At 39.4% G+C, this 23683-nt stretch overlaps 1 protein-coding gene across 1 annotated transcript in view; it reads right to left on the bottom strand.

The window, feature by feature from the left end:
• The window catches only part of LOC139468275 (uncharacterized), a 235319-nt gene extending 212199 nt beyond the window's left edge, over positions 1 to 23120 (bottom strand). Inside the window, exons 1-8 of the mRNA XM_071250131.1 lie at positions 22761 to 23120; positions 19198 to 19225; positions 18882 to 18963; positions 17881 to 17975; positions 12291 to 12515; positions 7653 to 7748; positions 4704 to 4837; positions 3926 to 4136 (exon numbers count right to left, since the gene is read on the bottom strand). Coding sequence (XP_071106232.1) covers positions 3926 to 4136; positions 4704 to 4837; positions 7653 to 7748; positions 12291 to 12515; positions 17881 to 17975; positions 18882 to 18963; positions 19198 to 19225; positions 22761 to 22823 — 934 coding nt within the window. The 5' untranslated portion in view covers positions 22824 to 23120. The remainder of the gene's footprint in view (positions 1 to 3925; positions 4137 to 4703; positions 4838 to 7652; positions 7749 to 12290; positions 12516 to 17880; positions 17976 to 18881; positions 18964 to 19197; positions 19226 to 22760) is intronic.
• Between the last annotated feature and the right edge of the window lie 563 nt (positions 23121 to 23683).

The raw sequence follows: 23683 nt of genomic DNA, 5'->3' as shown, positions 1-23683 counted from the left end.
GGTCATGTCAAACCGACCTTTTGTGAACTTTGACCGACCTTATGCAAACTTTGACTGACCAATGGAAGGACTGACAAGAAGTCGCCATTAGCCAATCAGAAGGCATATTTCTTGTGCTTTATGGCACTAATTTCAAATTGGCGTCTACACTTCGAAACATATTTTGACAAATTCTCGATTAATAATTTGAAACCTTAACAAAAGAACATTCTGGAATGAATATGGTCCCGATTGTATGGATTCAGTTGTTAGGCCCGTAATTATCGTTCGGAATACCCTGTGTTAAAGTTTTCGAGGTTGGATGATTAGAAAATTACATAAAGGTCGTTCTGACGTGACCCCTAATGGGATGTCCTCAGATCTTTGTTTAGCGATAGTGAGAACTAAGATCTGATTTTAATGAGACTTGACGTGGGCAGGAAGAGCAATGTATACGGACGGGTATTGCCGTCTGATGCAGTGTTCGTGGAAGGTTTTGGTAGAGTGCGTGCAGAAATGAAATAATAAATTTTCAATTCAAAAATTTCGCGCATGAAGTTTTTATTTCAATAAAATCAGTACTAGTACAGCTAATAATTATGACCAAGCTTTAACTTAGGTCCAGTTTTGATATAATGAATGTTCAACCATGATATACTCATTAATAAAATAAATAGATCTATGACTGTTGTTAGCACATGCCCATGTGTCCAAGTTTTCTTCCGTCGCTTTGTTTATGATCCTTCGTATTACTGACTACAGTATTCCCTCGTTATTGCGCCCTTCAATATAGCGCTTGCTCGGTTATAGCGCGCGGTAAAGCATGGCTCCCAAAATTTACAAACATTTTCAATAAACTCAAGTTTTCCAATGACACGATGTTTTCCCCCATCTCAGAAAACATTATCAGCTGATCACCGCGATCACGTAACACTGGAAATATCAGTCAACAAATCAGAACAGAAGTAAGCAATTTAATCCCGTTATTATAATATCTGGTAATATGAAAAAAATGTTCAATGTTTATCTGGACTAAAGTTTGCAATATATATTTTTTAAATATATTCAAAATTCCATTCAACAATGTTTTCAATAATTTCGGCGAAATCATATGCGAAGTGATCGGTAGATCGCACAACTCACCGTTATTAACAGCAACCACGGTCAGATTACCGCTATTGACGCCTTGAAACTAACTTTAGTTGCAAGAGAATGGATACACATATCATATATGCCGTACCATGACCCGTTTAAAAGTCATATTTGAGGCAGTTAAATGTCAACATAACGATTTCGCGGGAAGTCCCTACGGTGACTGGTCAAAATCGTTATATATGTCAAAAAATATCCTGCATACAATCTGTACCAAAGTGCTATGCTTGTGGTTCCTATACTTTTAAGTATATGTGGCGGAAGCTGCAACTAAAATAATACGATATTGGAATATATTATTCCTGATAAAATAAAAATTTCGGATACAATTTCTTCCGACCATTGCATCAAATTTCTTTAAAGTGGTACCACTGGGTACGTTTTAACTGAATCACCGGTAGATTGGGAGGAAACGTGTGCACAGCTGATTGAAAATACACACGGTAATCTTAATCTCTGCATATAAAACTATGCCTTTGAGAGCAGGAAATACATTTTAAATGGTATATCATCATGTCTAGTGATGTTTTATATCAAATTTCATACTTTTGTTGACCAAGTTTGTTACAGATATATCTGCTTATTCAATCACCTGAAGGGATTCGATGTGTTATTACTTGTAATCTGGGCACTGATTGGATGAAATGAACGACTTCCGGGGAATTCCATCGATAGTAACGAATGACGTCCTGTGTCTGAGATTAATTATTCCGTTGCCCAAAGACCATATATGGAAATTTGAAGGACGCGATTCAAAGCGCCATCTGGCCACATTCTAATTTTAGCAATGGGAATTTCCAGGTTTTGATTAATTTTCGTCTGAACATCGTAAGCAGGTTATCAGCTTTCAATAGTTTTTTTGTTTTATGGTATTAATACAAAATTAAGTATATCACAATCTGTGCGTGCAAAACACGCATGCAAAATATTTTTTGCGTGTTTATATGATTTTAATGCGTGAAAAATGCAGGTTTCTGCGTTAAAGCGAACACTGCTGATATAATCCAGGAACTGTAGGCTTAATTGCAACTGATTGTCAATTCCTGACGGGAGCAGTTCAAAAGCACTTGTCATTGGTGAAGTGTGATGGGCTGCTGATGGGCTGGGTAAAGATTGTGTAGGATCTTGATCCATTTGTCCCTTGGCATTGTTAGGAGGTCTAGATCCGTCTGGAATAGACCTATGAACTGGAGTCGGTAGGCTGGGGTCAGTTCCAACTTGCCCTCGTTCATCATCAAACCCAGTTGATATAGTAGACGCCTGATGAAATCCTGGTAACCGGTTAGGATCACAGCAACTGGATGATTCAGTATGCAGTTGTCTATGTACGACTCGAATCAGATGTTCCTCAGGTAAAAATCGGTGGCTATTGGCTCTGTAAGGCGGGTAAAAAGCAACGGGTCCACTGAAAACCAAATGGTAGGACCACCCTATGGTAGTAGATACCACTGAACTGGAACCTGAGGAACCACCAGTCGCAAGGTTATTAATTACGCCTGTGGGATTGATGGGAGCCTTGGCCTTGGCCTCTGCCCTTGTTTTGTCCTTTGCCACGAAAGGAGGACTGATAGGAATTCTGATCCTTAAGGAATGAGTGCCTTGGTTGATATTTGCCTGACTACGTACGTTGGCCAAGGTTCTGGGATACATGCTCCAGAGCCTTGAGTGCTCGTAACTCAAGACCCTGGTGTGCGTGTCAGTAATGTGGCCACTGAAAAGTGTTTTGGCTGACCACAGCTGACGAATCCTAGTTGGACAAGGCCAGATACCCCTGATTGTGGGTGGTGGTGATCTCAGCTAAGGTCACCTTATGGTGACTGCGCATATGGTCAATCTGCCTCTGTTGGAAATCCAAGGCTGTCTGGAAGTGGTCGATCCTGTTGGCATTGGTCTCGGTGAGGTTAGGCACATAGGTGGGGAGATGATGAGTCTAATGCCGACAAGGGTTAAAGGGATGGCCTGATCGCTGTTTCTATGAAGGAGAAACAGTTGTTAGGGATCTTGAAAGGCTTGGACGAACCTGTCATCCTATGGAGGTCCTCTTCCAAGCTGTGTGTATGGTCTGCCACCCCGGAGCCGTGTACAGGAAAAATCATCCCTTCTAAACTTCTAAAGTCCTCATCCAACGCCCTGAGCATATCCTTCAACATGGAGTCAGGTGGGATGGAAGTCAGGTGAGACCAAATATTGTCTGTCTTGTCGACACCTGAGCCAGAGGAAGGCACTACTGCTAATAGACGGTCAGCCATCCAGTCTAACATCTGGGCAAGACCGAGGTGCGTATCCCAATCCGCGTGGCTGTCGAAGGACAAACGACACCTCAGTGGAGTCTGATAAATAAAGCTCTCAACGGCGAACGGGATAGCGGCTCCTGAATGTCGTTTGGACTAAGTCGCCCTTGAGTATCGTTTGGAGGCTGTGTTGGGAGATAGATGAATCCCAGGCGCAGCCACAGACGTGGATAGGACTCAGACAGTTGCCAATGTCTGTTGAGCAGGAGATGCCAGCGCTTTGGAAATTGCATGAGCTTGGGTAGGTGTGCCGAACTGATGTGTGAGTGGTGCATAAGTAGCTTGCTGATAGGTGTGCACAGGCACCTGAGCAAAGGCCTGCATAAATGATTGCATCCACGTCGGGTTATCACATTTAGTATTTATTTATTGTGGAAGACTGTAATTTTAGTTCACAGAATTGAAAAATTTTCTACAGCTGATGCAACTTTTGAGAGATAAATTAAATAGAAGGAAATCAACCTAAATATTATTTTTGAGCAAGTGGTGCAGATTAGACTTACTTCCACTGAATTCAGCTCTGAAGCCAAGTGCATTGCTGCTGCTGTCGGTGGTGAATTTGACGATGATGAAGTTGTTGAAGCTGGTGAAGTCAGGGAGGCTGGCCTGCCTATCTCCGGACAGGGAGGCCACAAGCTGCCCCTGGGTCTCAGTCTGTCCTCCAACCAACACTTGCACTATATCAGCCCCCATCTCCGTGGAGAAGTTGGTGAACTGTTACGGAGAGGCAAACACAATATCACTGAAGTAATAGAAGAAATGAAGGTAAACAGGTAACTAACAATTGGGAGCAAAAGGGTTGTGCCTTTGAAGTAAACAGCTTAATCACAATGAGATATGTATCGTTTTATACCACTTCTATTAGTATTTCAGTCATTCCATGGCAGACCACGTCAAGAAATGGTCTCACACATTGTACTGTTGTTGGAGTCATTACTTGCACAGGGTGTAGCATATTTGGGAATCAGAGGTGCCAATTTGTAAAAATACTTGCCACTGGTACATTCATTTGGTTGTGACTAGTAGTAGTAGTAGTACTTGTGCCGACAACAATCCCCAAACTTTAACACTTGGAATCTCGCTGCATAATAGCCTCTAATATCATGCATGATAATACACTCATGATATCTGTGGTTGTTACAGAAATAGACCATTTTAAGGTTCTTCTTGTTAAACTCTCCGTGCTCAATCAACAAGAAGCATCTTTTCTACTGCACAAACATGTCAGTTGACAAGCTAGATAAATTGGTAGATTTATGTATTCAAATATTTCCCACATACTTTGAGGTAAACATTCTGTCCAAGCGGGACGTGGATCACCCACTGACAGTTCCTAGCATCTGGGTAGTTGCTTGGGTAGTTGTTGGAGCTGATTGAGCCTGCAGCTTGGTTAAAGTAGTACTTGCATCGACTAGCTGGAAGAGACAGATGGTTACATGAGAACACATGATGTCATACATCACCTCAAACACTGAATAATACTAGGAAAAAATACATACGAAAGATAATAATATACAAACAGAACCAGTTTGAATATAAAAATATTACTGTTGGCGTGTTAGCACACATTTATTGTTTCAAGAAAAGAATTCTTGTCGCTGGAATTTGTTCAGATATCCGGCAAAATAACAAAGGTACTGACACTAAATATCTAGCGATTTTCTACGTCAGTGGACACTCTGCAAAACAAATCAAACAGTTTTATTTGAATGAAGTTGGGGACAAGTGATACTTAAACAAATATCCCCCCCCCCCCCCCTGTCAAAAAAATTAACTGCGGCCTTGAAACTGCTAGGCTAGAATTCCTGATCTATTTTCCATATCTACAAATACACATTACGTGTATCGATAATGTTACGGTGAGTGTAGAGTGAAGATGCACACGCCAGAAGCCAACATCAAGTACTTTACGGTCATTTTTAAATCCGAAAATTATGAAGAAATGATTAACTGTTACATTTAGTAATGGATAAAATGTCAAGAGCTGCCTACCCTCATTTTCTAGCCTACCAGACCCTATTTTAGCGACCATAAGCCAGTTACAACACTGACAGAATATTTGCCATAAGAACCACACTAAAATATACATTACCATGCAGTTTTCATCCTAGAAAGTTGTAACATTTGTTCCTCTCAAAGACATGTATGTAAAACATAAATAAGCTGAATATTTCTCAACTCGCTATACCAAGCAGACGACAGCGGACAGGGAATGGCAGCACAAGAACGCATTTTTAGGGGGTGATCAAAGGTAGATAACTCTAAATTGCAAATAATGTGCATAGGAGTACATGACACGAAGGGACACCTGTTCAAATCTCTCCTAATGTTTTGGCAAAATTTTATTTGTTGTTTCGTATAATTTCCCCCAAACTCTTATTGTTATAGTGTTATTTTAGTAGCCCTTTTGATACGTATTCCTGTAGGCTAAGTATACTTTTCCTTCAAGGTTCTTAGAAACTGACACGAATATTACATTTTATATGTGTTTCTTTAACAGTTTTCAAACTTCACTGTTTGATGTAAAACATTTTGTTTCAGCAGTTATATTATTGGTTTTGAGTTTTCGGACAGTTTTTAGTGTATATTTTGGTTGAATGTTGTCAAGAGGAGCATATGCAGTATAGAATATAACTACTTGATGACTTTATCGCGCGTTTCCAAACCATTGGCTAATTACGTCCGTAACTTAATCATGTTAATCACCCCTTGTAACTGAATCACCCCCGGGTCAGCACCCTGCACCGTGCCCAGGGCACTAGATCCCGTGCAAGCGCATTTGTTCCATCTCTATAGTCCACCATTCGCGCAGAGTACACACATGTTTTGCTGTAACTAATCGCTTGCTCAGTCACTCACCCCTCCCCTAACATAGTCAAGACATACATTGCAGCGCTGTCTTCACAGCACAGATTCTGCGGGCTCACCGATTGAACACAACATTTCCTGGTGGGCAAGCTTTTAACAGGCTTACACAAATCAGCCACATCAGCAGCCTTGAACGGGGTGCCTGAACACCTCATACAGCAATATGGAAGGTGGAAGTCAGATTGCTACAATACTTACGTACTCTTACCAACAAATTTAATGCTACAAAACTAATTTAAATATTCTATTCACGGTTCTTACTACACTTCATACCGTTTACAGTTTGGATGGTGGGCTCCAGCTACATGGCCAGGTCACGGCAGTACTTGTTTCTGAAGGGCTCCAGTCAGGACCAACCGAGAATGCTGTGGTTGGCACGAGGGGGAATGAGGTGGAAGGAGCTGGACACCATCCTTGATGCACAGGTCAAGGCGACACGGCGCAGCCCCAGAGCCCTCATCATCCACCTGGGCTCCAACGACCTGTGCTTGGTCAAGGGCAGCTGACTCTATCTTGAAATGGTGGACTCCACCTTCCTGACGCCAGGATCATCTTATCCTCAATGCTGCCCAGGCGCTAGTGTCATGATACCAGGGATCCAATAAAGATTGAGGGGATGCGGAAGAATATAAACCGCAGGCTAGCCATTCGCGTCAAAGAGCTCGATGGTACAATAGTGCCACATCCCCAGATCCTGGCATCAGACAAGACATGGTGCTTTGTGGCGGGGTTCTTGTGGGCTACACTGTTAGTAACAAATTAACTTGCTTCCAAATTAATACTCGCGCTTAAGGCTACCTGCTTTTCAGCGGGAACCTTTCTGGGGTGACCTGCTTCTCAGTGGGAACCTCGTCTTTCCCGACATTTGATCTGTTGAAGTGTAAAATAGCTTACGTTGGGCAACCAATTGCCACGTATGGTGGCCCGGCGGCGGGAGTCGTCAAGCGCGGTAGCTGACAGTTGGGCCGGCGGCGGTAGTCGCTACAATGGTTTTACTAATTGGGCCAGGCAGCGGTAGCTGCTTTTGGCAGCGTGGTAGTTGCCAAGCAATGGTAGCACTTAAATATGCTACCGTGGAGGCCGGACAGCTGTAGCTGCTGATCTCTGTTGGCTACGCTAGTGGCCATGGCAACGGTAGCCTTTTCGTATACCCAACTATCAGCTCAGTAGCCCACTGGTACCTGGAACACCCTCGGCCATTTAATCCAATCTCATTTTATTGTAGGCACGGGCATCCAAAGCCTGGTGACCTGTGCCTGTCCTTGGCATATCGCGCGATAAATGATCTATCATTGCCAGATCGAATCATAAAACGAACAGGACACAAACTTAAAATAGGCTTTACAAGCATTATGCTCTTACCACAGTTCATTTCATCAGAGGCATCTCCACAGTCATCGCCTCCATCACAGACCAGGTTATGGTTTATACATTGGCCATTAGTACAATGGTAGCTCCCTAAAACACAAAATAAATAGTCATCGTCTCCATCACAGACCAGGTTCTGGTTTATACATTGGCCATTAGTACAATGGTAGCTCCCTAAAACACAAAATAAATAGTCATCGTCTCCATCACAGACCAGGTTCTGGTTTATACATTGGCCATTAGTACAATGGTAGCTCCCTAAAACACAAAATAAATAGATAGTCATCGTCTCCATCACAGACCAGGTTCTGGTATATACATTGGCCATTAGTACAATGGTAGCTCCCTAAAACACAAAATAAATAGATAGTCATCGTCTCCATCACATACCAGGTTCTGGTATATACATTGGCCATTAGTACAATGGTAGCTCCCTTAAACACCAAATAAATCAATAGTCATCGTCTCCATCACAGACCAGGTTCTGGTTTATACATTGACCATTAGTACAATGGTAGCTTCCTAAAACACAAAATAAATAAATAGTCATCGTCTCGATCACAGACCAGGTTCTGGTATATATGCATTGGCCATTAGTACAATGGTAGCTCCCTAAAACACAAAATAAATAGTCATCGTCTCCATCACAGACCAGGTTATGGTTTATACATTGGCCATTAGTACAATGGTAGCTTCCTAAAACACAAAATAAATAAATAGTCATCGTCTCCATCACAGACCAGGTTCTGGTATATACATTGGCCATTAGTACAATGGTAGCTCCCTAAAACACAAAATAAATAGTCATCGTCTCCATCACAGACCAGGTTCTGGTTTATACATTGGCCATTAGTACAATGGTAGCTCCCTAAAACACAAAATAAACAGTGATCGTCTCCATCACAGACCAGGTTCTGGTTTATACATTGGCCATTAGTACAACGGTAGCTCCCTAAAACACAAAATGAATAGATAGTCATCGTCTCAATCACAGACCAGGTTCTGGTATAAACATTGGCCATTAGTACAATTGTAGCTCCCTAAAACACAAAATAAATAGTCATCGTCTACATCACAGACTAGGTTCTGGTTTATAAATTGGCCATTAGTACAATGGTAGCTCCCTAAAACACAAAATAAATAGATAGTCATCGTCTACATCACAGACCAGGTTCTGGTTTATAAATTGGCCATTAGTACAATGGTAGCTCCCTAAAACACAAAAATAGATAGTCATCGTCTCCATCACAGACCAGGTTCTGGTTTATACATTGAACATTAGTACAATGGTAGCTCCCTAAAACACAAAATAAATAGTCATCGTCTCCATCACAGACCAGGTCCAGGTATATACATTGACCATTAGTACAATGGTAGCTCCCTAAAACATCAAATAAATAAATAGTCATCGTCTCCATCACAGACCAGGTTCTGGTATATACATTGGCCATTAGTACAATGGTAGCTCCCTAAACCACCAAATAAATAGTCATCGTCTCCATCACAGACCAGGTTCTCGTATATACATTGGCCATTAGTACAATGGTAGCTCCCTAAAACACCAAATAGATAGTCATCGTCTCCATCACAGACCAGGTTCTCGTATATATATTGGCCATTAGTACAATGGTAGCTCCCTAAAACACAAAATAGATAAATAGTCATCGTCTACATCACAGACCAGGTTCTGGTTTATACATTGGCCATTAGTACAATGGTAGCTCCCTAAAACACAAAATAAATAGCCATCATCTCCATCACAGGCCAGGTTCTGGTATATACATTGGCCATTAGTACAATGGTAGCTCCCTAAAACACAAAATAGATAAATAGTCATCGTCTCCATCACAGACCAGGTTCTGGTATATACACTGGCCATTAGTACAATGGTAGCTCCCTAAAACACAAAATAGATAAATAGTCATCGTCTACATCACATACCAGGTTCTGGTATATACATTGGCCATTAGTACAATTGTAGCTCCCTAAAACACCAAATAAATAGTCATCGTCTCCATCACAGACAAGGTTCTGGTTGTACATTGGTCATTAGTACAATGGTAGCTCCCTAAAACACAAAATAAATAAATAGTCATCGTCTCCATCACAGACCAGGTTCTGGTATATAAATTGGCCATTAGTACAATGGTAGCTCCCTAAAACACAAAATAAATAGTCATCATCTCCATCACAGACCAGGTTCTGGTTGTACATTGGCCATTAGTACAATGGTAGCTCCCTAAAACACAAAATAAATAGATAGTCATCGTCTACATCACAGACCAGGTTCTGGTTTATACATTGGCCATTAGTACAATGGTAGCTCCCTAAAACACAAAATAAATAGATAGTCATCGTCTCCATCACAGACCAGGTTCTGGTTTATACATTGGCCATTAGTACAATGGTAGCTCCCTGAAACGCAAAATAAATAGATAGTCATCGTCTCCATCACAGACCAGGTTCTGGTTTATAAATTGGCCATTAGTTCAATGGTAGCTCCCTAAAACACAAAAATAAATAGTCATCGTCTCCATCACAGACCAGGTTCTCGTATATACATTGGCCATTAGTACAATGGTAGCTCCCTAAAACACCAAATAGATAGTCATCGTCTCCATCACAGACCAGGTTCTCGTATATATATTGGCCATTAGTACAATGGTAGCTCCCTAAAACACAAAATAGATAAATAGTCATCGTCTACATCACAGACCAGGTTCTGGTTTATACATTGGCCATTAGTACAATGGTAGCTCCCTAAAACACAAAATAGATAGCCATCATCTCCATCACAGGCCAGGTTCTGGTATATACATTGGCCATTAGTACAATGGTAGCTCCCTAAAACACAAAATAGATAAATAGTCATCGTCTCCATCACAGACCAGGTTCTGGTATATACATTGGCCATTAGTACAATGGTAGCTCCCTAAAACACAAAATAGATAAATAGTCATCGTCTACATCACAGACCAGGTTCTGGTATATACATTGGCCATTAGTACAATTGTAGCTCCCTAAAACACCAAATAAATAGTCATCGTCTCCATCACAGACAAGGTTCTGGTTGTACATTGGTCATTAGTACAATGGTAGCTCCCTAAAACACAAAATAAATAAATAGTCATCGTCTCCATCACATACCAGGTTCTGGTATATAAATTGGCCATTAGTACAATGGTAGCTCCCTAAAACACAAAATAAATAGTCATCATCTCCATCACAGACCAGGTTCTGGTTGTACATTGGCCATTAGTACAATGGTAGCTCCCTAAAACACAAAATAAATAGATAGTCATCGTCTACATCACAGACCAGGTTCTGGTTTATACATTGGCCATTAGTACAATGGTAGCTCCCTAAAACACAAAATAAATAGATAGTCATCGTCTCCATCACAGACCAGGTTCTGGTTTATACATTGGCCATTAGTACAATGGTAGCTCCCTGAAACGCAAAATAAATAGATAGTCATCGTCTCCATCACAGACCAGGTTCTGGTTTATAAATTGGCCATTAGTTCAATGGTAGCTCCCTAAAACACAAAAATAAATAGTCATCGTCTCCATCACAGACCAGGTTCTGGTTTATACATTGGCCATTAGTACAATTGTAGCTCCCTAAAACACAAAATAAATAAATAGTCATTGTCTCCATCACAGAACAGGTTCTGGTTTATACATTGGCCATTAGTACAATGGTAGCTCCCTAAAACACAAAATAAATAGTCATCGTCTCCATCACAGACAAGGTTCTGGTTGTACATTGGCCATTAGTACAATGGTAGCTCCCTTAAACACCAAATAAATCAATAGTCATCGTCTCCATCACAGACCAGGTTCTGGTTTATACATTGGCCATTAGTACAATGGTAGCTCCCTAAAACACAAAATAAATAGTCATCGTCTCCATCACAGACAAGGTTCTGGTTGTACATTGGCCATTAGTACAATGGTAGCTCCCTAAAACACAAAATAAATAAATAGTCATCGTCTACATCACAGACCAGGTTCTGGTTTATACATTGGCCATTAGTACAATGGTAGCTCCCTAAAAAACAAAATAAATAGTCATCGTCTCCATCACAGACCAGGTTCTGGTTTATACATTGGCCATTAGTACAATGGTAGCTCCCTAAAACACAAAATAAATAAATAGTCATCGTCTACATCACAGACCAGGTTCTGGTATATACATTTGCCATTAGTACAATTGTAGCTCCCTAAAACACAAAATAGATAAATAGTCATCGTCTCCACCTCAGAGCAGGTTCTGGTTTATACATTGGCCATTAGTACAATGGTAGCTCCCTAAAACACAAAATAAATAAATAGTCATCTTCTACATCACAGACCAGGTTTTGCTTTATACATTGGCCAGTAGTACAATGGTAGCTCCCTAAAACACAAAATAGATAAATTGTCATCGTCTCCATCACAGACCAGGTTCTGGTATATACATTGGCCATTAGTACAATGGTAGCTCCCTAAAACACCAAAATGAACTAAATGAAGTATGCATTATTTGGAATACTGTACTTGATATAATAAATGTTCTGAACACAGTAACAAGATGGCTGTCATGATCATATGGTAATTATAGCCTCCATTCGTGTAGAGGTTTCCTTACCAGATGGACAAGCTGGTCTCTGACAAACGTACGACAACTTCATTTCACAAGGACCAAATGACCAATAATATCTGTCCATTTCCTTCATGACGTAGACACATTTTCCCATTTTGTCAGAATCCGGTTGATCATTTTCCCAGAAACCTGCTGCAATTGATGTTTCTTGACCGTCGCTCCAATATCCTATCAGCTGATTGCCAGGGGAGGCCTCTCTTCGAGTGAAACCTGGCAGAAAGGGGAGACAATCACTGATTGAGTGAATGAGTGTTTTTATTGGGGCTTCGTGCCTGCAAGGCAGAAGACCTATTGTAATTGATAGGATTATTATTATTTATTATTCCGCAGGTTTTTTTTAACCAGAGCTACAAAAAACTACCAGTGGCCAGAATCGCTCCAAAATCAACAGCAACATGGACACCAGTGTGACGCAGATACCAGCAAAATCCAAAGGCCATAGGCCGAATGGCTAAGGGCAGATAACTCATCAAAGTTTCAACTTCAGCAGCAATAATCTTCGAAACTAATTGTCCAAGGACTTCCAGATTTGCCTGCGGCAGTGCAATCAGATGCCCATCATTTTGTACTGCAGGACCATGGTAGCTACAACGCACCGTTTTGCAGCCATATTGGATTGAAGCTTTTCGACATGCATTTTAGCATCTCAGCAATGCGACAGGTCCCTTGGGTCCTGACAAACTCAGAACACTAATCCGTTTGACTCTAGCACCAAGGACAAGGAAGTGACCGCGTGTTGAAGAGGGAACTCTTTGGCCCCTCTCATAAACTTGACATATACCAGAACTCTCAACACTAATATCTCGGCTAATTCTGGGCCAAGTTTGCCCAGATTTCGTGTGTGTTTCTAGACTGGGCTTGTCCATAGTTATGCCTAATTGTAGCCACATCGCATTGAAGGCTACGAAGAGACAAAATGAAACAGAATTAATCTATAACAACATATTTTAACCCATTGTACCTCACCAGATCATCCAATAACTGTCAGAGTAGGAACTCTTCAGTAATTTAATGTGCAGTTCGATATTGAAATGCATTTCTCTTGACGCTATATGCTATAGTATTGTCGATAAATCTGTGGTATTGGTTTGTGGATTTCGCAAACAACTATGTGGGCTTTGTGTACAATTTTCAGGGAACTGCGATTGTGTTTATCCGCTATTGACTATTATTAGTGATATACAGTGTACATACTGTTGGTGAACAACGCAAGAATTTATGGACTTTAGAAATCTATTTTAGAAGCAGTGAAAAAAGCTGCAGTAAAATTTCGGAATAAGCCCCGTTCACAGCATTTAAATCTACTGAGAATACTGATGAATGTTCTCGCAACGTAATAGCTGTATTTTTAAAACAGTGTGGACCTTGAGTTTAACGAGAAGACAAAGTCGTCGATAGCCCTGACATACTAATATATGCATAAAATCACAACAAAGTATAGATCTATATATTTGTATAGTATGATGTACGTAGTTAGTTTATGCTGAAACATTCCCCATGATCTCGGTATAGAAGCTATTGAATACTGGATAAATTAACGTGATAGTTTAGCATTAAACTTGGACGGGGATTTCAAGATAAATTGAAAGGACTTTTAGATGATTGTTTTGTTCTGTGGAATCCATCTTCCCGAGGCAAGTGAGTTAACTGACTATAAATGCCACATCGCATTGAAGGCTACGAAGAGACAAAATGAAACAGAATTAATCTATAACAACATATTTTAACCCATTGTACCTCACCAGATCATCCAATAACTGTCAGAGTAGGAACTCTTCAGTAATTTAATGTGCAGTTCGATATTGAAATGCATTTCTCTTGACGCTATATGCTATAGTATTGTCGATAAACCTGTGGTATTGGTTTGTGGATTTCGCAAACAACTATGTGGGCTTTGTGAACAATTTCCAGTTTCCACCCTTGCCGAACTAGGCTGGTATTATGGAGTTACATTTTGGCTGGGCTAACGAGTCTATGCATAGTCCAATCAAAATCGCGCACCGAAATCGAAATCCGGTTTGTAAAGTGTCATGCAGATTTCGGTCGACTGCAGGATTTGCAAAGCATGTGCACCGCTAACTCGTTGTCAACAGATATTTTCTATATCTTTTCATGTTTTTAATCAAGGTGCTCACGTGATTTGATGTACTTCGCGATGTAAGACTCGTTTGATCACAATATAGCTCTTGATTATGGATCAGATCGTCTTGACTGGGCGCCACCGTTTTGTTTGAAGCAACTGCAAGTGATACGAGAGGTTGAATCTGATTGGTCAATAGGAGAGGCATGGAAAGGACATTACTCGTAATAGCCCCTGGTGGCGCTACGATCGAGCCCAGGAATTCCAGCCTAGTTCGGCAAGGGTGGAAACTTGACTTTTAAAGTCAGTTAACTCTCTTGCCTCGGGAAGATGTGTGGAATCGGAACGAAGACGATCTACAGTGTTTGGTAAATATTTTACAGCAATCCATCCAAGTTTAACCTTTACTTTAAAGATGAGCGATAGCAATCTATCGTTTCTAGATGTAACGGTTACAGTTTCAAACAATAACATTGAAACAGATGTAAATACAAACCAATGTATTCCAAACGATACCTCAATTACAATTACTGTCATCCCCGTCATACTAAAAACAGTGTCCCTAACTCATAGGCACATAGAATCTGCGCGATGGTATCTAATTTAGATCGTGCACAATGTAGACTCGATGAACTGAGGTAGTCACTATTAGAAAGAAACTACCCTAGAAGAATAGTAGAAGACGCAATAAACAATATTTGGAAATGTTCAGGAGACACAGTATTCTTTAAATAAGAGTAAAGAACAGAAATTTCACTAAATAAACTTATTAAAAGTAAAAGACAGAGCCAAAATCTGCTGCAGATTCTTACAATGGCTTCTATCTCAAAAGGAAAACAAGAATGTAAAACAGAGCAAAAGTGTAACAGACCTAATTGTGGTTCTTGTCCTCATCTTTTTCAATGTTGTTCTTTTACGGAAAAACTGTCTTATGTCCGTGAAAATATGAATTGTGCTTCGAAAAACTTGATTTATGCCCCCCGAAACACTGAGGGTCATGCTGTTGATACTGGCGGCGGGCAATGCGGTCTCAAATTGCAAGGCAGGCAAATAGTTACCACATTAAAAATGCCAAACTGGAGCATCGCCAAAACTGACAATTTTTTCACACTCAAAACGGACCAGTTAAATATCACATTTCTCATAAAGACCATATAATAATCAGATACAGTAGTGCAGATATCCTTCCTGATACCGGAAATGACTTATAAGACAACAGGAAATGCTTTCTAACCTACGGCCATTAATAGCTCGGCTTCATTGTTTCAGTTCTCTGTGTAACACAAGTGAGATAGTGTGCATGGACTTCCATGAACGTAAACTACAATTCACAACTGTAGTTCAGTGAAGCAAGAAGCCCCACATCGCTGCTTGTATCTATATTTAACATTGCAGTTATATTATTTCAGGAGAACATCAATGTTAGGAATCCAACCCAGACGGTTTTGCAGACATATGACTATTCTTTGATTTTGAATTATTCATCAAAAGATGTGAATCAGTTGTGGTCACAAGAAACTGAGGGTGTCTCGAGCTATATTCAACAATCTTTTATATTTGTATGTTTTATAAGGAAAGTTAGCTACATAATGAAATATTTAAATTAGCATATATCTGGCATCAAGAAGAGGGCAACATACAAGTGGTCAAGTATTTGAGGCAGGTCAAATATTTAACGTAAAAGGATTTCATGTATCTTTCCCTCTTTTAGTAAGTGAGTATTAATTTACGCTGCTTTTAGCAATATTCCAGCAAGATCACATCAATTTTTCCTCCTATTAAAATGTCTCTAAATAGTTCTTTATTGTCAGCCTCCTTTCGTGCTCACTGACGTTCTTTATTGTCAACCTCTTTTCGTGCTCACTGACGTTCTTTATTGTCAACCTCCTTTCGTGCTCACTGGCGTTCTTTATTGTCAACCTCTTTTCGTGCTCACTGACGTTCTTTATTGTCAACCTCCTTTCGTGCTCACTGACGTTCTTTATTGTCAACCTCTTTTCGTGCTCACTGACGTTCTTTATTGTCAACCTCCTTTCGTGCTCACTGACGTTCTTTATTGTCAACCTCTTTTCGTGCTCACTGACGTTCTTTATTGTCAGCCTCCTTTCGTGCTCACTGACATTCTTTATTGTCAACCTCCTTTCGTGCTCACTGACGTTCTTTATTGTCAACCTCTTTTCGTGCTCACTGACGTTCTTTCGAACACATTGTTCTTTCTTTTCTTATGGCGTCTTTTCGTAACATTTGACTATTGATATTGCGTAATTTTGACCATTATTTCAACTTTGTATTTGTTTAACCGGCGTCTGTTTGTTTTGTATTTTGACCTTTTTTTAGTAGCATTTAGTTCTTTATTCGTAATATTTAGCCTTTATTGCGTATTTTTATCCTTTTTTTCAACTTTGTATTTTTTTACCGAATGTCCACCAATACATGGCGGCAATGCAATAGGAGTTTGTTTGCTTGTTTTGCCGTTTGTTAATTTGGTTAATAAAAACATGAAATTTACGATAAAACATCACTAGACACCATGATTTTAAAATTCAATGGTGTCTGTGTACTGTATGCCGGAAAATGTTTCATACGCAGAGATTAAGATTACATGCGTATTTGTCTCGTAAAATAAGTCGGAAATAGCAATCAGCTGTTGACACAATCATTTCATTCCCGGTCCATGGGTGATTTAGGTTTAAAAATACTTAATTTTCATGGCCATTATCATAACTGAAAATAAATTTCATAGGAATTGATAGGAAGATTTTGTATCTCTAACGACTAATGCTCGTTTCAAGCGAGTTCATAGTGAGTTGATGTGATAAGGTGACTTGCCGATCAAATCGTCGCGATTTTGCCAAACTTAATCTAAAAACACTTGAATGAAGTCTTGGAGAAAAGTAATATAATGGATTACACACGCATGTCGAGATACACAATGAACGCTTTAATCGCCAGATAGTGAAATAATAGGACTAACTTGCTTATTTGCAAGTTATGTTTGAGCATCCAATTGGTGTTAAATCCACTTCTCTCAAATAATTTCTGCGAATTTAAAGAAATTCCTTCTCTAATTGGTGTTAATATTTGTGACAGGGATTTGGTGGAACATTAGGCTGATAACTCTCTTTGTACAGATTTTGTAAGGCTTTGGAATCCAGGACCAAAGAGAAATGAACAAAGTCATGTCTTCATGTTTCATCGTCAAAAGTCAAAAGTTGATAGTAGTTATGTGTGGTTTGGGCGTATTTTTTCATAAGTTTTAACATATTTTAACATATCTTATGGTTTCCTCCATTGACATTAATGTTTTAAACAAGTATCAATTTTTTTTGGACGAGATTGACGAAATAAATTTTTTAAATAAACTACGTTGAAGAAATATGGGAATGGTGTTCAAAGTAAATATATAATTACATATTTAGGAAAACATCTTAACAGTATTATAATTTGAGTAAATCGTTTGGCTATGGACTAACTAAAAAACACTATCCAACTTACCAATCCAATACTTGGCTGTACTGAGACTGCTTGCGAAATTGCCAACATCCTGGTTTTCATAAAAATCTGTGACTTTTGCCATTTCAGACCCATAGCTATACAGGAAATAAAAATACCTATACTAATATATATTCACATATATACTCTAAAACCCCTCACAATGCAGATTTTCAAATGTTTATATTTGAATCACCATCCAGCATGAGAAATTACTGATTACCTGTCCCCTTGGATATATTAAGTAAGATCCAAATCTTTTCTTATAGATAATGTAGAAATCATTTTTGTATGTATGACATGTAGTCAAACTTGGTTAAGAGTTCAAGATTATACTTGGCTGAGATAAGTACTTGAACATATCAGATATAAACACAAAATGGTACACCTGGTTTGTGTTTATCTGATTCCACAGTGAGAAAGGCAACATTCTCTATTTGATATTTGTGGGTGAGTGAGTTTGGTTTAACCCACTGTGAAACCCACGAGCACGGGCATGGTGCTGACAAGCCTAGAAGCATAATCGGGGCGAACGGGATTTGAACCCACAACCATACATTTCTGGCATGCCCAAGGGACGCAACTCTGCACTGCGAATTGCATCGCCTTGGACGACTGGGCCAACCGTTCCCCCATTTGGTATTTGTATGCATCTCAGAACTTATTCCTGTAAATACAATTGTTGGACATTGTAATGATTTGTTTATGCTCTTTTATAAGCAGATGAGTATTAACATCATGCATATCGTTAGTGACATCTATTAAAAACCCAATATCTTACCAGACCCTTCATTAGAATGTAGACAGAATCATGAAGTCATGTACATTGTTATGATTTGACGAATTTTGTCCTTGTGATAACTTCTAGCATGACACCTGTCTTACAGGACCTGTTGTAGATGATTTGAATCCGAAATGGAAGAAATGTTAGGAGACATCTCATTTATCTTCAGAAAAAGTAAATGGCAAATTTACTACTTTGACAAATAGTGAATTTCACTCACGTTTTACAGATTTTGACAGCACTTTCCCATGGTACGATCCATTTATATAACTTGTAACATTGGACACCAATGCGTGTCCAACCTGGAAAAAAACAAACAGTTCAGACAAAGCATACCTACTATTGATTTATTGATGTAAGATGTTAGAGGTGAATTGCATTTTTTAAAACATATAATGCATTATTTGTAGTTGATATGAGGTTACTATTAACCCATTCTTAAATAGCCGAGAACATACAAATACCATAAAATAGAAAAAAAACCAACAGTCTTAATTATTCCATCACATTGTTAAGGTTGAAGCATTTCAATTTACCTGATGGGCAATCCAATGGTACATCAACCTGAAAAATATAACAAATTCTATTTCAGAGGAAATACCTTTTGAGATACTGTACCCTATGGATTACGAAATGCATGTAACATAATGTACATTCATAAAATAAGCATTTACATAATTGCGTATACATACAATATGTATTCGTTATTTACCACATACTATATTTTATTAGAATTACTGATATATATTGATAAACACTACCGTTAAGTCAGTTTGTTTCAGTGTAAATATCTCTAACATAACTAAAAATTAGTTTCAGCATAAATGTTTGCCAGTTTTCTGAATGCATGTCATCGTCATGGTTGGCCTGGTCCAGATTCTATTATTTACTGGTAGTCGTGATATTGCTAGAGTATCGCTGAGTGTATAACGTTAAACGTCATGCACTCATAACCACGAACATTATACACAGTGTTCACTAGCAGGGTTCAACATGTGTATCAGAGCCGTGAATATCCGGGGTCGATTAGATATCCAGCAACCCATGCTTGCCGTAAAAAGCGACTATGCTTGTCGTATGAGATGACTAACAGGATCGGGTGGTCGACTTGGTTGATGCGTGCATCGTATCCCAATTGCGTGGATCGAACAAACAAACATGTGTATCAGCCTAATGTAAACTCACTGATGTTAGTGTCAAAGTGACGTAATGGCACTCTTTGCGATAAATATTTGATAAGAATAACCGTTCAACTAGTTTAGTTCTTTATATTGTGAAATTACATTACCGTCAAAGCAATTTAACTAATTTCTTATGTTACATGTATGTACACACCAGTCAAGTGTTCCATTGTACAACAAAGTAAGATTAGGGAAATTTCGAAACAATGTGTATGATTGAAAATGCGTTCGCAAAATATATAAGTTTTTTTGTCTTCTGACCCCTGGTTCTCTGACATAAAGGACAGCTCCGCCATAACACAACACTCCTGCTGAGAGGGGCATAAGCAAAGACACAGCTATGTAGGTCTGCTGACTGACACCCGAAGCGCTCAGTGACATATGAGTCGTTCCAAAAGAAATCTTAACGCTACAGCAACGCCACTGTACATGTCTCTTTGTTTGTCCTTTGTTGTTGACGACATTATTATTTTTTGTCTATAAACTGAGCTAACTTCTTCGTCGCGTCAATGCCGACTTCAATGATACAACTTCCTGGATGCTTGTCTGGGTCGAGGCCAGAACTATTAGGACATTTGCCACTGTGAATATCTTTCAATGTACTGTATTTGATATACTGAATTATCCCTGAACCACCGTGTACACACGATTACCAACTCTGACGGTTGAAATGTATTTTTCCATGATCGTAGCGTTTTACTTTATATGAATGTGCATCACTTCTCCCTAAAGATACAATTGCACACTTTTATGTCATTATTGTGTAAATGTCTTTGTATATGTGCTACTCTACACAAGTGAATATATATCGGGGCGAAGAGAAGTTCCAATGTTTGATAGATATTTTGCAGACACTCCATACAAGTTTAACCTTTACTTTAGAGCTTAAAGACCTTCATTCCTAGATGTAATGGTTACAATATCAAACAATAACATTGAAACATGTCTATAAAAAACTAACCGATCCCAAACAATATCCTGCAAATGTAATGTAGAGATTACTACAAGTAGTATAGGTAAAGGGGGTTCTACCGCTAAGGCGAGAACACCACGTCTGGAGCATGCTTGTGCCCAAATCTAAGCTTCTATCGGGTGCATTCGGGTGTTAAGTTTATGTGAATTACGTGATGACTATCCAACGATCGTCATGCGACTAAGCTAAATTGTGATGAAAAGGGGTTCTGGCTCACCACGACCTTGGACCAGGCCTATCAATGCTTCTACAGAGGTCTTTTTCATGTTAATTATACGATGACGATCCATGTCTGTTCTGACAAATAGGAACAAGTGTTTTCAAGGGTAAGAACAACCAATTAAACAAATGAGAACAAAGGTGTATACACATAGGTAAAATGCCTGCAAGATGTGACAATCCAGAATCAGTATACGAAAAGATACGATCCGGAGAGATAGGGTTTCGGGAGGCTATATGGATTGCAAAATATGGTGGCATTAGTAAAGTGCTTAACGGGCTTCTCGACCTTTCTCTGCCATGTTTGAACTTCAAGCGAATTTGGATTATGCACCCATGTCACATACAACTATTTTAGTATCAGACAGCCAATCTTTTTAAAAACAGACTGTTGACGTTTAGTCTGCAACTGCAGTTTTGCATATTCTCTATCGAGTGTGTGTCATGTGGATTTAGCACGGTGCTGGAGACGAAAGAACATATTGTCGTTCTGTTTATGATGCTGATTGACAGGAACTATTCAAAACTAAGATCTGGAAAGACAGCTGTGGCCGTTAACATTAAGGTAATACCAACGTCAACTGGCTATATTTCGCTCTGCTGCAGTTAATCTTGGCATTTTTTCGATCTCCGTTCACGTCAGAAAATTCGTAATGAACTGATGAATTGTGTACGGTCTTTTATAATCAGTGTCTCTACTCTTGTTTCCAACATTTTGCACGTGCATTATGCTGAAAACCTTTTCTGAAAGCAATTTCCGTGCATCCTTTGCATTTTTGCACGTTTACAAAAATCATTTTGAGATGTGCTTGCGCGCAATGCACAACAAACATGACATGATTAATGGGAATCAAACATAAGAATTGTCTTTATGACGATTGCTGGGAAAAAAATATAATTGGAATTCTCAAAACACCTATGCGTTTCTTTTTTTGAAGAGTGTATAATAACGATTTTGTTGATGAAGGGAATGGGATGTTTTACAGTGAGACTCCTTTTTAATATTTTAGGCATACATATTATAATCTCGAATGACTCAATTAATACCATAAATAGTAATAGTAATTACATTCGATCCCCGGCTGCGTCATACCAAAAGACGTTAAAAGATGGTACTTATTGTTACCCTGACGCGGCATTAAGGGGCTAAAACAAGGACTGGTCGGGCATGGCATACTGGTGGGGTATGGCATCTCAGTGGGCTAGCACCATAAATCGGCATCAGTCCGGACTAATACAAGCAGCCCCCCCTCCCCCCCCCCCCCCACACACACACATACACGTAATCTTGGACGCCACATTAAGCCCCATTTCACCACCACCAGTAATTACTTCGTACTTCGAAGCCAAGTGCGACATACAAGGTGATGTTTTGGAGATGTATGTTTTCTATTGGTCATAGGAAATATATGTGTTCAGATTATTGAGCACATGAACAGTATATACATTGAAAAATTCTTTTATTGAAGTAATTCACATTTTTGCAGCTTAATCTTTCACTAAATCTAGATATTAATGATATAATTGTACCATAAAAACAATAATATTTCCATCTATTACCTGAGCAAGATTTAAACCATGAACCTCACATCATAACACCCGAAGTACAAATAAGCGATCTGCGTGAATGCACATCGAAGCGAAACTTGTATGACACGGAAAACACGTCGTAGTAAACCTAACCATTTTATAACTACTTGTCTTGCATTATGTGTGTAAAACTTACCTGAACTGATGTCTTCACTGAGATAAGCACAAGGGCCGAGACCCACAGAGACACGCCGTGCATGGCTTGGGATAGTCCTTGTCTTGTTTCTACACAATCATTTACATGTACACTAAAGTCCAACTATTATCACAATCGAAATGATACCATATTTGTGCCTATAAGTGTTGTGCTAATTCTTTCATGCTGGGCCTATCCCACACCGCCCGCCGGATACCACGTATAGACTGTAGGCACCTCAGAAGAACAGTCTGCTCAACCGTGACAAGGTATGTGTCGAAAGCAAGCCAGCAGACTCTGAAGGGGTGTGTCTGCGTCAGACAACCGTTTGCTACCCATGCTATCACTTTCGTGACCAACTCGTACCATTCCGGGACAAACCGAATGTAGACACGTATGTTGTGCCCTACAATGGTCTTAAGTCTACAATATTCATGAGTGGGCGTGGCTTGTGTATGCACGTAACACTTATTTCGTACGCACTGCTTCTCACCTGAACCCGGAAGTGCATTGTACTTCTGTCGAGTTGTGACAGCACACAGCGTGCAGTGAGACTGCATTGTTTGCTGCACAGCATAACCTGAAGGAACATTCTTTCTTTATCAATCTGTAAACTATCATTATTTTATGCAAAAGTAAGATAAATATCTCAAAATGTTTGTAAAACGTTCGTGTATTTTGTAAGCAACTGTGGTATTTTAAGGAATTTTATTCTCAGTATCACCTTCCACTTTGCCATTGTCTCATGGAAAATAAATACTGGGAATTGGGCATTTGAACAGGAAATATCCCTTCTCGTTAGCAGTATGTCATAACTCCCGTATAGCAACGTATACATGTGTATATCAAGTTCCATACCAACTATTATACTATTATACTCGTGCACTCCCTGTTTCCTTCAACGTTTTCAGTTGTGTCTTTGG

This window comes from Haliotis cracherodii, unplaced genomic scaffold (assembly GCF_022045235.1).
Source record: "Haliotis cracherodii isolate W230 unplaced genomic scaffold, xgHalCrac1.p SCAF_2, whole genome shotgun sequence".
NCBI classification, from domain to species: domain Eukaryota; kingdom Metazoa; phylum Mollusca; class Gastropoda; order Lepetellida; family Haliotidae; genus Haliotis; species Haliotis cracherodii.
The sequence above is the reverse complement of the archived record's forward strand: the minus strand, read 5'-3'. Positions and strand labels throughout refer to the sequence as shown.